The sequence below is a fragment of the Cystoisospora suis genome (assembly GCF_002600585.1).
Source record: "Cystoisospora suis strain Wien I chromosome Unknown contig_3255, whole genome shotgun sequence".
In the NCBI taxonomy this organism is placed as follows: domain Eukaryota; phylum Apicomplexa; class Conoidasida; order Eucoccidiorida; family Sarcocystidae; genus Cystoisospora; species Cystoisospora suis.
The window spans coordinates 1-15,789 of record NW_027156050.1 but is presented as its reverse complement, the minus strand read 5'-3'; the positions used below and the strand labels follow the sequence as shown (position 1 = coordinate 15,789).

General features: G+C 48.3%; 3 protein-coding genes across 3 annotated transcripts; 1 reads left to right on the top strand and 2 right to left on the bottom strand.

Annotated features, from left to right (window-relative positions):
- Positions 1-2,068: 2,068 nt before the first annotated feature.
- Positions 2,069-3,048, bottom strand: CSUI_006423 (uncharacterized protein). Its single transcript, XM_068066583.1, has one exon. It carries the CDS (start codon positions 2,862-2,864, stop codon positions 2,604-2,606), a length of 261 nt encoding a protein of 86 aa, XP_067921438.1. The 5' UTR covers positions 2,865-3,048; the 3' UTR covers positions 2,069-2,603.
- On the top strand, positions 3,020-8,493 carry CSUI_006422 (diaminopimelate decarboxylase; the record flags this gene model as incomplete). The annotated part of the gene is made up of 5 exons (XM_068066582.1): positions 3,020-4,287; positions 4,760-5,253; positions 6,079-6,320; positions 6,908-7,050; positions 8,028-8,493. 5 exons carry the CDS (start codon positions 3,020-3,022, stop codon positions 8,491-8,493), a joined length of 2,613 nt encoding a protein of 870 aa, XP_067921437.1.
- Positions 8,494-10,224: 1,731 nt separating this feature from the next.
- Positions 10,225-14,786, bottom strand: CSUI_006421 (uncharacterized protein). Its single transcript, XM_068066581.1, has one exon. The coding sequence runs from the start codon at positions 12,974-12,976 to the stop codon at positions 11,621-11,623; it is 1,356 nt and encodes a 451-aa protein (XP_067921436.1). The 5' UTR covers positions 12,977-14,786; the 3' UTR covers positions 10,225-11,620.
- Between the last annotated feature and the right edge of the window lie 1,003 nt (positions 14,787-15,789).

Genomic DNA, 15,789 nt, shown 5'->3' with positions numbered 1-15,789 from the left:
GTAGCGGAAATCTCGACAGATGGCCGGCTCGGAACGACTGCTTAAAGAGTTCTCGTGACGTGTCGCAAGAAGCTTGGGGTGAACACGTACGGCTGTGGTGACGTAGGGCTAGAGCCGCGATACACGTTGTAATTCTAGGGCTCTTCAAAGGCCGTGGACACCAGTAAAGGCAGGGGGGTCTTCGTCTTCGGCCTATTTCAACTGTCTTTCTCTGTGTACACCAAAACATGTTCCTGCTGTATTCTCTCTTGCGAGTACGAGAAAGCCTGGCAACTACCTTCTGGCCGGTCTGCCGAATCGCCCTCCTACCCTTAGAGATGAGGATTCTTTCTGAGAAGGAGACATGCGTTGGCAGGAAAGGAGACAGAGGTTTGTCTGAGTTCATTCCCAATTCTTGCTGGCTTCTCACCACTGAGGATTGCTGTCCCCACTTCCGTGTAGATAAGGCTCGTCAGCAGCGGAGGCGCGGCGCTGATTGAGACAGTAGCAGCTGGCCTGGTCCCCTGATGACCAGCCAATCCATACCCACTTTTATACAGGCTATAGCGTCTGTAAGTACCCATTTCCCCCAGCTATATCTCTCCCGGTCAACATCTACCGAACTGCGTTGGTGTTATTCGATTCGCGTTCCTACCTATTGCGTGTCCCCAGCCGGTACGCCTGAGCCTATCGGTACGACCGTCCATTACAGGTATTCGTCGAGATCCGTTGCCGCTATGTTTTTCCGTCTACGCATACATACCTTCTTCCTGTATAGCTTTGTCCCGTCAGGATGCCGGGAAGCTGAACTTGGTATAGATTCTGAGTTACCCAAGAGCACGGTTCTCGTGTGATGTTGAACGAAATCCAACAGGATGGCGTCATCTTCCACACGTGTGGTATTGAAGTGAGCGCAGCGCTCCTTCTTTCCGCGGCGGTAACAGTAAGTGACGTAATGTGATCTGGAGCAGGGCCGCTGTGTTCCCAGAGCGCACCCGTGCGTTCGATGGTTTCAGTGGAGAGACTCAAGCGGCTGTGATGTCCCTCCGAGCCCCAAGCTGAAAGTGCACGCCACCTACTACTCGGCGCTCCAAAATGACCTGACCGGGTTTCTCTCTTGTTCATAAAGGCCTCCTGGATATGCTCATCAGCGTCTGGAGAAGCGTTGCCGAAGAGTTCTCTTACGGACCACCCCTGTTGTGCTTGCAATCTATCCTTGCTCCCAAAGCGCGTGAAGGTCTAAGCAGATTTCCTCGGAGGCATCCACAGTGTCGCAACCTTAGCAGACGCCCTTTAAGATAGCTAGCTGGATATGTAGAAAGCGTTGACGGGCAGGCCTCTTTGCTGAGTGCGGGATGACAAGACACAATATACGGAGTAGCCTGAAGAATTCTTGATAGGTTTTTTTTGGGTCATTCTGTTGTTTTTCTTGCAAAACACAGATATGAGTCAAATACCGCAGGAGGAAAGGACAACATGTCTGACCATTCTCTGCCAACAAGAGATAGCACAGAGCGACAAAATCAAGGCCTTGTATCTTCGCCCCGGTGTGAAGCAGCCGACAATTCTCGGTATGTGTGTCAGGTTCGAATGAGTTGCTCACACGGATTGAGGGCGTGTGCACACCTATGTGACTTGTGAGTACCATCAGCCCTGACTGGCTGACGTTCGAGAGAACTAGTAACCTCTCCCCGAGGCCGGGGAGACGGCTATTTTGACCCAGGCGTGTAACGTGTAAGAGGCCCTCTTCAGTGCCGTTTGTAACAGCGGATTCTTTTCTCTTGTACCCCTCATAGGCTTCTCAGGTGTGTCGCCGGAAGCGCTACCTCGTCAGTGAAGGTTCGCCAGTCTACCATACCTGTTTGCGATGCTTCTTGCACTTTCTGGCACTAATGTCTCAACGCCGCTTTACGTGGGAGGTCCCGGAGATGATGCTGCTTCCGCGTTCTTTGGCACTTCATGTGGCACGGTCATGGGCACACTGGAACCGTCTTTTTTGGTAGGCCTGGCTTGACCACCGCGCTGCTCGCCGCACACAAGCTGCTGGGGCCGTCTGAGGGAGAATGCCGGACTAATCTAGTAAGACCTTCCCCGACTGTCTCCCTCCCGATCTTCCGTTCATTTTCCATAGTTGCGCCAGCAACAAAGGACCCCAGTATCACACACAACATCGTGCACGGAAAACACTATCGAGAAGGACCTCCATACTCGTTGAGCTCTACACTGCAAGCAAGCAACCTACTGTACAGACCGGAGTGGGGAGCAGCTGTGAGAGGGAAACGAAGAGTCCCTTCGACGGAAACCCAAACACATTCGAAGACACTGCAAGTTGGCACTCTCTCTCCCCTCTGCTCACACCTTGCTGGTCTATGCAGGGGTGTCACAAAGCGGGAGCCGGCTCTTGTCGTGAGATCATGGGAGGAAGGTTTCGGGTTTGTGACGAGGTAAGAAAACGGTGTGTTTAGTCTTACTTCTTCCCGCTGCAGTTCTGTCCAGAAATACCGACACTCATCTACTAAAGAGCTGTTTTCTTCTTCCAATTCGTCCCTTCCTTACTTGTTCGACTATCCCGGCACTACCCCAGCCTCTTCCCACTGTCCGGCTACGTGCACTTTTTGATGGTTCTAGTTCTGTGATTTGATCTCGTGCTTTGTTACAAGCCTCCTTTCATTTGTTCTGTAGCTCGTCTGCTTGCTTTTGGTCTTGGCTGGACCGCGAAGAAGAAAAGCCCTAGCATTAGGTTCTTTTCGATCTGGCTTGGTTTCTTCTTGGTTCAAGAATGATCGTCTTCGGATGTCGTCGGTAGTTCTGACCTTACGGGAAGTTAGCAGACTCGACAAGACGACGAACATAAGAGAGGAACAATCTAGCAATAGCCGGCCCATGCGCCCTGTCCAAACTCTCGGGGGATATACTTGAGGTTTTGCCTCAGTCGGTTTCTTCTTTTCTTCTTCTCTTGACGGCGGGTGGCTGACCAGACAAAGCTGAGGCTTCCTCACTTTCTTTTGTGAGTCTTTCTTCCCCGGCTCGAGGCTTAATCATGTCACTTGCTCCGTCAACACACTCACCTCATTCTTCTACTTCTTTTAGCGCGAAAAATAGGCGTTCTTCCTCTTCTTGCATTCTACCACAGCAAGGACATCACTACTTACCGTCGTCGCAGTATTACTCTTGTACTTCTCTCTACAATCACGTCCCTCAGTTGCGCCATCACCTCACTCTTGACAACAGTAGTTCATGCAAGCCTCTTTTGCCCTTACCCAAAGCGACTCCGGTTTCTTATTCTTCTGCCTTTTTCTCCGCCGCTTCTGGGCACCATCATCGTCACAAAGACTCCGTTCCAAATGCAAGACAGCCAGTGCCTGGGACAGAAGGGAACAACACCTCCGTCGTTACCGCTTACGATCATTTGCAGCCGTCCTCTTCTCCATTTTCCTTTTTAGACGGAATAGACTTTTCTTTTCTTTCGTCTCGGCAAGAACACAAAATGGATCAACCCTCTTCTCCCTCTTCGTCTCTTTCCGTAACTACGATTCTCCCCGTGAATACATTTGTCGGTGAGGTTTTCCGTAAGGAATGCTCTCTCCATCCGACTCCCTTTTATCTCTATGATGAGGCAAGAATAAGGTACAATTGTCGGCGACTTCTTTCTGCTTTCTCTTGGGTAGGGAAGGCCAAACGATGCCTGCGGGAGACGACGGCAGTGGGAGTGACAATAGAAAAGGACCCTTCATCGACTTTTGGTCTCGCCTCTTCAGCTTCTTCCTCGGCGTCTCCCCCCCTTGCCTCTGCGCCTATAGCAGGCAATCTGGGTGAGAAGCCTCCCTCGACTTCCGTCATCGGCCCTTCAGCGCATCCCCGCACTACCACAGCATGGCACGAAGAACAAGACCAGCAAGAGCAGAAACCTATCTGTAAGGAAAACGGGTTCATCTTAGTGAACAGAGATGATAGTGACCATGATGTTCACCATGAAAAGAAAACGCAAAGGACCAACGGCGATGATAAGACATCAACATGTTTCACAAACTTCTTTGCTGTTAAGGCCACGCCAACTCCAGCTATTTTGCAGATCGTCAAAGAGGAAGGTTGTGGGGTAGACTGTAGTTCTTTAAGTGAATTGTTATTAGCCGAAGCCGTGGGTTTCAGAGGAGAAGACATATTCTTCACTTCGAACGATACACCTGCTGAAGATTTCTTGAAGGCTTACGAACTAGGCGCGATAATCAATCTTGATGATGAGAGTCACCTCCAGTTCCTCCGTCAAACACTCGGAAAGCGTCGGCTACCCTCTATCCTCTGCTTCAGGTAAGGCGACAGCTGTGTGCATATCAGCTCGCAGAAATCAAGACGTCGTTTGATGTGTATAGGCTGAAGGCTCTCACCTCTCTAACATGCATAAACAAATAAACAAACATATGCATCATGTCTTGTTGTGCCAGTGTCTCACAGCAGAGATTCGTAGATGTACGTATACAGGTTTTCTGTGCCGCGGGATATCTCTCTTCGCCCGGTAGCATATGCACCGGTGCGTGCACATATCTCCTAAGGCCTCCTGGTCATATATACGTCCATACTTTTGTAAGATATCTGCATCTCTTTCAGCGCATATTTCATTCTGTTTGTCTCAATGGATATGATGGGAGGACGTGAACAATTTCACTCGGTTTGTAAGCACCTGTACAGTTTACCTGTAGACCACCTCCTACATTGGTGCGTCTATGTCTATATGCCAACATACCTGCGTTCAATCTACACTTTCTGTCCTCTCACTTTTCAGACTGAACCCATCAGAGGAATCACGGAGGAACACCGTCCAGAGTAACCCTCTTATTCTAGGGGAGCCGAATGAAAGTAAATTCGGGATGACACACCCACAGCTTTTCTCGTGTCTAACGCAGGCGAGAGTATGGGGAGTGCGGAGGTTCGGTTTGCATGCGATGATCCTTTCAAATTCTCTTTCTACCGAGGAAGTCGTTGAGACAGCCCGACTGCTCTTCTCGGTGGCTGTGGAAGTCAAGAAGACCCTAGATATAGACATCGAGTTAATCAATCTTGGAGGTGGACTAGGTATACCGTATCGCCCGGATGATAAGCCACTAGATTTGCATGAAGTCTCCTCACAAATCCATTCCCTCTTCAACAACATGTTAGCAACTGAAGGCCTTGGCAATACGAGGGTGGTGATGGAAAACGGGAGGTTTTTAACTGGTGATGCGGCTGTCCTAGTCACTCGAGTTCTTCACCATAAACAAACGTATAAGAATTTCATAGGTGAGCGTCTAAACCCCAAAGGGAGAAGAAGGAAAGGCGCAGAGGGAAGACAGACCGACACACCATGAAGGCACTGCTGAGGAGAAAAAGTGATTTTGTGCGAGTACGAGCGTATGTCGTTATCTCTGGCTTCTCACAGCTAGGTGTGACCTGTAGCTACGAGTCGCTGGTTCCGCTCCTGTCTAGACACCGGCACACCACATGACACTGGGTGTATTTACACTTCGCCGGTCTCTCTAAGAAAGACAAAATCGGACACTACCACGGCTCTTTCTTATTATGCCAAGGGTTCGATCCAGACATGTCCTGTTACGAAAGCTGGGACATGTGACAGAGGACGAAGGATTTCATTCTTCGACAACTATCAGAAAGATGCTAGCGGCGGGCTGAAGGGGAATGAAAAGAATTCCGGCCTGCTACATATACGTCTCATCTTTGTAGAATGTTTGATGTCGTTGCACCCGCCTGAGAAAGATCTGTTCATCCTGGGCATCGTATCACTTACTTGCATTTCCGAAGTTCAGCTAGATTTCTGTTTACGTCGATAGATTTAAATCGTCTACATCGGAGTGTGTGCGCAACATGTCTGTATAAGAATCCACCGCAACAGTAAAGCTCTTAGAATTATACTCTCCGGAGGCATACGTCTATCTAATCTTTCTCTATATGTGGCTCTGCAAAGTCATACATCAGGATGTAAGACTGTCAGAGTTGCTGGGACTGGGGTAGAAAAGAATAAGGATAGCTGCTCCAGGACATGGATGTTCTTGGTCTATGCTACGAGTAGATGCGGCTCCTGTAGTAGGGCTTTTTTCTCGTTTTTAGCTTATGCACCACATGAGATTCGGGTGTGTGCAGGCGTTGACGCATGCATGGCTCATTTAATGAGGCCAGGGATGTATGGCTCGTACCATCACATCACATTGGTACCCGGTGTATCTGGCCGTGAAGATTCCGTCTTGCCCTCTAAGGCGGGTAGAACGCCTTTTGATGTTTCTCAAGATGAGGAGGAGATTGACGTTAGTAAAGGCGAAAGTGCAAAGAAGTCACAGCTACTCTTCGACGTCGTAAGAACCCACACATAGGACAAGAATCATAGCTTATAGAGATGGCCCTCGTTGATAAGACGGGTACAGGCTTCACATTGGAACGCTTGCGCTCTCCTTATTCGTCGTGATGTCTTTTTCCGGTTTGTCAGCAGCATTATTACCTATTCATATATACAGTTCTCCAGCCCCGCTGGTCTATGTGGCACTTACTATCTTTCTATTCGGTAATAGGTCATCCAGAGAGACACGTGTGTAGAACTGTATCTATGAACTCACGGACGTGCGTTGTCCCATCCACATTTTTCTAGGCGAAGGTACATATTGTACCCACTTACGGATGCGGTATGAGCGTACTGTATGCGGGCTGCATCGGTCTGTACCTATACAACATGCCTAACTGCATACATATGCCTTGCATGGTTAGAAGGCGTGTTTCTAGGGTAGTTGTCGTAGTATGGTTTCTTTCTTTCCCGCGCTCATCCCGGCCGAGGTGGTGCATGGCTATGTCGGTAGGGAGGATGTAGATACACTCATATGTTTGAGTTTTCCCCGCAAATCCTCTCTTTCTGTATATACAATAGGCCCTGTGGTGTGCGGCTGTGTAGGTTGGCGGTTTATGTGAGAATAATGATAAGTTTGCAGTGGATCGGAGCTTCCCAGTAGTCCCGCAAATAGGCGATCTCCTTCTTATTCACGATGTAGGAGCCCATGGTCATTCGATGTGCTTTAACTACAATGGACGACTCAGGTGAGACGCTTGTTTCTCCTTTCTTCTTCAAAAGCAGTAACCAACCTCTTACGCATACGTCTGTCTGCCCCCATACCTTTACACATCTGTTATGTCTGCGACAGGAACGCTTTTCCTTTGATCACCGTGGATCAATAGCGATAGACTTGTGTAGAAGAGATGGGAAGAAATCAGTGAAAGGAGGCTGCTTTTTTTCTCAGCATTCAGAGAAAGGCGCTGGGTGTCTCCGATTAGCTGTCAGACATCTCTGCTATCGTGTCTACTTATATGTGCACGAGGCATTCATGGCAAGTGTATGTGTGAGTTGTCGATATGTGGAGACGTGCGCTCTACATCATCCTCTCATGTGAATATGTATGTATACGCCTGCTCTGTGCCCTCACGTACTTTTCTCCGAATGTTGAGCACATGTGTTGAACAATGCACAGATAGGGGGCCTGTAGGAGAAATTCGCAACTACATAAGTACGGATGGCCCTACCCATCTGCCTGAGAGATCTGTAGATGCGTACATCCAGAGAAGGCCTTCAGTTGTCATGGAAACTCGGGAGTGTGCGGGTACCTACGTCTTCCTGTCTCTCTTTCTCACCCATTTAAGTACCGACCTTAAATAAGTTTCTCTACATCCCTCTCTTACCACGTCATTTCCGTAACCAGTTTCAGGTAGATCTCCTCTTTTTTTCTTCTGTTCTTTTCGCCGTCTCTCTGCGCCTTTCTCCGTCATCATCTTTCCGGGTATTGTTTTTTCTCCTTTCTTCTCCGGTCTTTCCGCCCCTACGTCCGGCTGGCCTCTTCACTCATTCTGCTCGTGCTTGTATTGCATAGCCAGCCATGCCGGCGGTCGACTGTACAGAGAGGCTTCTTCTTTGTTTCTTGTTCATTTCTTATCTTCTTCTTCGCCGTCTCTGGCCTGTCCGAAGGAAGAAGTCTTTTTCAGGTCTAGTTATCTCCGTGTGTCGCCTGTTTCCTTCTTCGTAGGTGTGCCGAGTACCTATATCGAATGAGGAGCGGGAAAGAAGGAGGAGAAACTCTCCAGATACGTCGGGCTGAGACTTTTGATGATTTATTTGCAACTGTAACAGGCTTAAGACATCCTGGGGGTCTATCTCTCCTTCTTACCCTACGCATGCAGCACGTCAATTTTCTCTCTTCCTTTCTCCTTGGAAAGTGCCGATGTCTGCTGAATGTCTTCCACACGTACTTCCTGCGGCTGATTACCAGATACAGATGTCTTCATTCCTTGTTTTCTATTGAAGACCGTATCAAGATATTTATAACATCGTCTTCGCCATTTCTCTCTCTCATGCTTCTCTCAGCTCCTATTATCGGAGGCGGAGCCTTCCTCTGGTATCATGTTCTACGGCAGCACGTTCAGTTTCCCCCTCACTATTTTCATCGAGCCTTTCACAGTGGATTTTCTTGTGAAAGGATAGGAAGAAGATAAGTGCATAGCTGTTCAAATATATGTTCTATGCATATACACCATGTACGTGTTCAATGCATGTACGCTATATGTATGTTACATACGTATACTCCCTGTATATGTTGTATACGTAAACACCAGATGTCTATGCATGTACATATAGATATATATATCATGCCTTCCTCCGTCGTCAGTGTGGTTACGACAGAAAACTAAACAATTAGAGACAGGGAGGGTACCGTCATACGAGCAGTGTGTTTTTTCGAAGGCCGCTTACTGTCATCTCTCTGTTCCTCTAGACACCTTGTTGTACCTTGTATGAGGAATATGAATGGGACGATGAGTGGGCGGGCGGGAGAAAAGTGCAGGCAAAGCCCCTGAGCTAATCTGTCTTTCTAGCAAGCATCACACAGACTTCAGACACTCTGCATGAGACAGAGGAGAGGCTGTCCACGCGGAACGCGCAATGAATGAAGAAGAGAAGGCCGCATAATCTGCTTTTGATTCCTCCTTCTGAGCCCCAGTGGTTTTCCCTACTACAAATAACAAACTATACACGTGTAGGAAGACTAAACAAAGACGAAGAAGAAATATACATCCTGCCGTCACGTCTTTAACGATCACTAGGCCGAGGACGAGAATAGACGTACAAGTACTAGGGCGCATAGTGAAACAGACTGCAAGAGTGGACAGCTGTGAAGAGTGGAAGAGGATAGGAGGAAAAAAAGAAGTCCATAGTAGTGTGACAATTGATAGGTGGATGATGAGAAGATGAGATCAGATGCTGGAGAAGGGGGGGGATGGCGATAGCGATGATCGTAGTCAATAAAAAAGGAATCAGGCAGAGAGAGCACTAAAAGAAAGAAGAAAGTGAGTGAAAGTAAAAGGGTTACTCACAACAGAATCTCCATATATATATATATATTATATGGATACGTGACTCAAGACTACGCTCTAAGAGATTCGCTCACTCCGATGAATGCCTTCTGCCTGTTCCTCCTGGTACAGAGATAGGATTGACACAAGCGGTGGTCTGAGGGGTTCTACGCGTAGGAATACTCGCCATGCTTACATGAACGGTAAACTTCTATTGACTAGACCTCTTTCTTCTCCATATCCATACCTCATTCGTGCTTTCCTTCCCGGTTCGAAAAGTAAGTTCAGACAAAGACAGAGATAGCTGCTTTCCCCCGTCGTTCCTTATTTCCTCGGACACCTCTTTGCTACCTAGCTCACTGATACAGCGCAGAACACATCTTTTTTGAAAAGCCGCAGGTAGGCGTCATGAATTCCTCCCTCTCTGTACTTTCTACAGGTCTTTTAGAAAGCTCCCTAAAGAAAAAGCTGTTTGTCTTGCCTAAAAAAGAGAATCCAGGGGATAAGATTCAGAGTGACCCCCATCCTGACAATCTCGCTTCTTCCTCCTCGATGGTCTATGCTTCCTTAAGACAGTTCTTCTCTGTCTTTCTTCCCTTATAATTGTAGACAGTGAACTCATTAGCAGTAATGCATACACCTACTGGACCGGGAAGACCGTCTCGTCAACGGTCCGTACCAAGCAGAAGTTTCCAACTCCCTCCGAGGTGCACCTTACTGAGTTCTTTTCTTCCTCTCGGAGGTGTGTGCCGTGGTGTCTACCTTCTCACCTCCGGACAGAGCGAAAACGACTAACTAGCTAAGGCTAAGACAGAAAGGGAATCACCTTCACCAGGAGTAGATCGGAGGAGGCGGGAGAAAAGAAACTTTTCTAACGGGGGAGAGAACCTTGACAAAAGTGTATGTAAAGAGAATCTGGAGAGAGAAAAGATCATACTGATGAACGCACAAAAAGGACTGAAAAAGGTAAGCATCATCTCCTTGCTAGAGGGTCTCAAACGTCAGTAAGAGAAGATGAAGAAACCATTAATCCTCCCCACTTAAAAAATACGGGGAAGTTACACCTAGAACAGATTGAAGAGAACCGAGTATGCGGTAATACCAGAAGAAATTCAGAGGCTCTCTGTTCATTGCAAATACCCCAGCTTTGACAAGGTACACACTGAGCTGGGAGAGACTTCATTGAGAAGGTCACTTGCACCAGGTAAGCGCGTGTTTGGTCATTCTTACGTAAGATGGAAAACGGAAGCTCTTTCTCTTCTCTTCTATGAAAACAAACTCAAAGGACTATTGCCGCGCACAGAACGCCAAAGAACAAAAACGAAAACTTTAAACAACTTCGAAACTCATATTCCTATACTAAAAGCCGCCTCTTCGACTTTCTGCTCTTCCTCCTCCCTCTCTTTCAGACCAATCTTAGCGGGTTCGACAGACACTCGAGAGAATAAAAACTGACGAACCAACGACAAATACAGTTGGTCAACTTCCTCGTTGTAGCTGTCGACAGAAGGTGGATAGGGAGGGAAAAAAGAGGAGGCGACAGAGAGAGAGAGGAGGGCAAGGAGAAAGTGGCAGATCAAAAATTGAGAAGCATGCTGAGATGCCAGCACTCTTTCGTATACTGAGGCAGACGTAGGCTGTTTTTACCTATTACGACGTGAGGGCCTGTATAGAGAGAGAGACCCACGTAGCACGAGTATGAAGGGGTAAAAGAAAGGCGAGAAGGACGAGGAAAAACCAGAAAGAAGGGGAACAGAGAAGTATGAGAGGCGTTTCAGCTATGTTACAGACCCCTCCACAACCTTGTCTTCTCTGCCTCTACTTGCCCTCCCAGTTTCTCTTCGTACGTAAGTTTTCCCATACTACTAAACTGTTGATTGAGCAGAATCTTGTGGCTTTTCTGTCTCCTGTTTTTCTTCTTGGAATACGCTTCAGACGATCAAGACACTCCGCAAGCAGCAGTTCACCCCCCTTCTTTCTTTTCCCTTTCCCTGTCTCTATATGCATCTGTTACCTCGGCGAGAAAAAACGGATGGATACTCCCATGTCGATATATCTGTATACCTACTCATGAGCGAACGAGAAAGAAACAAATTCAGCTCTTGTCTAGATATGTATATGTACGTATACCATCGACACCTGTCAGGATTTTACAAGATGGTCTGTCCCATGAGGGGATCTACACATACATATATATATGTGCGATACAAGGCACATATGAGGCATCACGTAGAAAACTTCCAGTCAGACAAATACAAATCGACCTCCCCAGTCAACTCTTTCCGTTTTGTTCTGTGGGGAGAGGATATTTTCTAGGACGTCCCCGTCCCCGTTTAGGTTTATTGGAGACCTCAAGACCATTATTAAGAGGAACCTCATCTGGCCGCCCTGCCCCCCCTCCCGTCTTTGATTGGTCTTTCCTTGGTCTTCCCCTTCCTCGTTTCACAGGCATGAGAAGAGGCGGCGTAGAAAGAGATGGTTCATGCGGATGTGGAGCAGGCGAATGAAGACGTTCTTCTTCAAGTTGCCCCCCCGCTACAGTTTTGAGTTCTGACTGTTCTATTTGACATTTTTCTTGTTTTTGCCTTTTTCCATCTTCTCCTTCTCTCCCACCCTCTCCTTCTTCATGAATTTGTCTAAGCTTCCGAGAAGCCCCTCCCCCCCTTCCTCGGGGTCGTCCTCTCTTTCGCTTGCGAGCTGGCGACGAGGGAGAGTCACGTCCAGTTGTGGCAAGATTTTCTGCCTTGTCATTGTCTAGTTGGCTATCCTTACTGATTGACGGAGATGAATAGGTAACGAAACAAGACGGTTCTGATACATGATCATGGTGGTCGCTATCTGCCATATGAATCTCCCCTGCTGCTGCCTTCAGCTGTGGTACACTCGAATATTTTCGAGGTCTTCCTCGCCCTCTTTTCGCAGGAAGTTGAACGTGTGAGGAAGGCGACGGAGGTGCTGGCGCAACTCCAAGGTGTAAAGCCAAAGAAGAAGAACATGAAGACGACGACAATGCGAGAGAATGTTGGTCGTGGTGTTCCCCTGCACCCTCATTGGAATCAGTCTCCGGACTATCTTTCACCCGCTGAAAAAAGTGGAAAGATGTTCTCTGTTCTGTTTTTCTCTCTTCTGCTTCTTCTTCCCTTCCCCCCGCATCTTCATACACAGGGCCTTTAAGAGGCCTTCCTCGCCTCGCCCCTCTCCCCAATGGTCTCCCACCACTTCTTCTACACCCTCCTCGTCCTCGGCTCCCTCCACTGTCTCTCATGCTTTTCGGCATAGTAGCCAGTATGGTTACAGGCATCAAAGCATTCCTGCTACTGCTACTACTCGCTGAGGGGGTGTTATCTGTTGAGTTCAGTCGCCCGCCGAAGATCTCTGCCATCGCTTCGGCATACGGTGCCAGCTGGGAAGGACTGGGAAAGGTGATCTTGCTATGAAAATGGCCATGGCTCTTAAGACTACTAGAACTGAAGAAATCAGGATAGTAACGCCGAAAGCCTTCCCTCATACCACCCGGACGAGTCGGGTCTCTCGAGGAATCTCTGGAGGAACCTTCTGAAGGAGAATGCTGCTCATACTCAGCCGCAGCTACACTCTCCCGACAGCGATCATGTCCATTCATCTCCATCCTTCATCGGAGTTCTTTTCCCGAAGAAACAAACAAACGAGAAGTAAAAGAAATGGATAGGACGCTGAGAAGGATGAGTCGATGATACACTGGATTTCCCCGAAGACGGAGGGGACAGGTGATAACGCGTCGGGTGATGAAGAGTATGCTCTTGTCTAGAAATTGGTCCTGCAGTTGGCTCATTTCCCATGAATGACCTTGACGAAGCAAAAAAAGAACGCTCTACCGGGTCACCGTAAGCAAGCAGAGCAGTATGTATCTATTCTCCTGCTGACAACCGGTTTGACATGGACCGACACTGGATCTTCTTGTGGTCCTTCCAAAGAAGAGGTGAGATACAGATAACAGACGCCGCCAGACATGAGTAATGAAAAAGAACGTGTTTCACTAGACGTGCAACACTGGGCGCAGCAACCTTTTGTCTTTGTCCTACTGTACATACACGTGTTCTCCCAAACCCCCGACATACACATTGGTCCCTTCCTCTACACCTTCGAAGGAATGATAACAAAAACGTTTCCCCCTTAATACAGATTCATTCGGAGGACCTAGCACGCCTCTTCGTCCACTTGGTTTTCTCTCATCTCCCCAGTCACTACCGCTTTTCTCCGGGTTTCCTTTTGTCCCTTTTCGCCATGGAAAGTTATTCTTGGCTTGATGAATTAAGAGTCGGAAGTAAGCCTGTAGCCGCACGCATGTACAGGCATAGTCTGCGGATGCAGGAAAAAGTGTTTGGACGTAGACAGGCTAAGCCAGCAACCGTGCCTGCTTAGAATGCCACTCTACTGCTGCGTCTACGGCGACGCCTAGATGCCAAGGAAGAGAAGATTACTTACGAGTGGTGCACGCGGGGACAGGTAACTAGTTAGAAAGTGAGAAGTGAGACTAGCCGGCAGATTCATTCCAGAGGCTTATGTGCATGTGTAACCGGAGACGAGGAGAGGAGTCACACGAAATCTGTAAGACATACATGGAAAATCATACATACCTACATACTCATATAGAGATACATATGGAAGATAGAGAATGCAAGAGCATGTACGGAAGCGAGCTCACTTAAACACGTCCAAGAAAGCAGCCTAGAATGCCAACAAAAGGCCCACTTTCGAGACCACCGCGTTCCCGGGAGCGAGTTGTTCTGTGCCTGAGTCTGTAATAGTTGTCCGTATATATCGACCTATTCTCGATACAACAGAGGCCAAGCTCAGCAGCGCGAAAACAACCCACTGCTGATGACCGTTCATTTTGAGGTGCTTTCGGAACAAGAACCAGATCAGGCCTAGACTGGACTCTTGAGCAACAGCGACGGGACAGAAAAAAACGTCTACACTTCTGGTTTTTTATGAAGAACTATAGCGTTGTTAGGACATCCCCAGGCGATGGCAACAAGAAAGAGAAGAACGCCTCTTCTTGAGAGGTAGTTTCGACATGTATGTGCAGGAGGTTCGAACACAACAAACAGATTCAAACACGGAGAAGAAACTATGAAGGTTTAGCTCTTCCCTACTCACCGCATAAGGAAAAGGCCGGGAAGGGGGGAACTAAAAGAAAAAGGTCAGTCGGATGTCTTCGAGAGAGAAGCAGTTTATTCTTCGCTAAACTGAATGAAGTCTTCTCATTCAGAACGTAGATAATGTCCTACACGAAGAGCACGTGAGGAAGCCACGGGTTTGGCCTCCCCCAAAGAAAAGAATGCTGAGGCCGTAACAGAACAAAATAGACTGGGTTCCTTGAAAGGAAAAGACGTTTCTCCTCCATTATGAGAAAAAGAAAGAAAACAGGCTTTCTACAATCGATAGTTTACCATTCTTCTATCGGAATCATACGATGAACGCTGTCCAAGATCCAAGCTCATCCTCATGCGCCTGGTCGCGGTGCAGTACGACTGCGCGACGGGAAAGAACGAGGCGGATACGCGTACCACTGCTAATGACCTTGGTGCGCGCTAGTCGGCTCAGCGGCGGTCGCTAACGACACAGTACTCACGCACCGCACGACATACACGGCCTCGCAGTGTCGCAGCGAGGGCGTTACAGATGTGGGCGTCACTTGTGTCTCGTTTTTAGCCAAGAACACTCGTGCGTGACCGCTGTAGTACTCCGCGCCGCGCACCGTAGCGCACTGATTCAGTAACGGTGAACGCGTTCGTTACCAACCGGCGGAAGGCGAGGCCGTGGCGCGCCTCAGCTCATAGTGCCTGGTAGCCCACTCGAGAACGTTTCGTGGCTCACGCATGTCAGCGGGTTCGTACTGTGTCGCCTCCTGGGGGCAATAAGATTTAACAGTTTCGGTTCAGTCCGAAATCCCGATTCACTCGGAGGGAAAACATGTCCCCTCTTATCCACCTGTCACCATAAAACAGTCCCCCCGCCTTGCTAGCGATGATCCGTACACCCCCAAAAACCGTTCCTCCTCTTCAGGGCCAACCATCCGCTCCCCGGGCGGCACTACTCTGCAAGTGCGCCTGTCCCTCGCCACATGATACCGCTAACGATACGGGGTCTATAGCTATATGGGCTTCCTATGAGCTTCCAGTCACAATGGCTAGAGGTCCCTTCTTCCGTGGTTAACAAACCCCGCTAGGTGGTGGGGAGGATGGTTAGGGTGGAGTCTCGAACTACCTATCTATCCAGGTATCTATCTATCTATCTTTGATATATCTATCTAACTGTCTATCGATCTCTAACATATCTATCTTTGTACCCATCTATCTAGACATCATAAATCGATGTCTAGATAGACACTGTAGGCAGCAGTCATGTCGATGTGGGGGTTCAATCCAAGTAGGAGATGATGATCACGCCATCATCTAC

Excerpts from the sequence above, each read along its gene's own strand:
- CSUI_006423 (XM_068066583.1), bottom strand. The coding sequence starts at position 2,864 with ATGGGCCGGCTATTGCTAGATTGTTCCTCTCTTATGTTCGTCGTCTTG.
- CSUI_006421 (XM_068066581.1), bottom strand. The coding sequence starts at position 12,976 with ATGGAGATGAATGGACATGATCGCTGTCGGGAGAGTGTAGCTGCGGCT.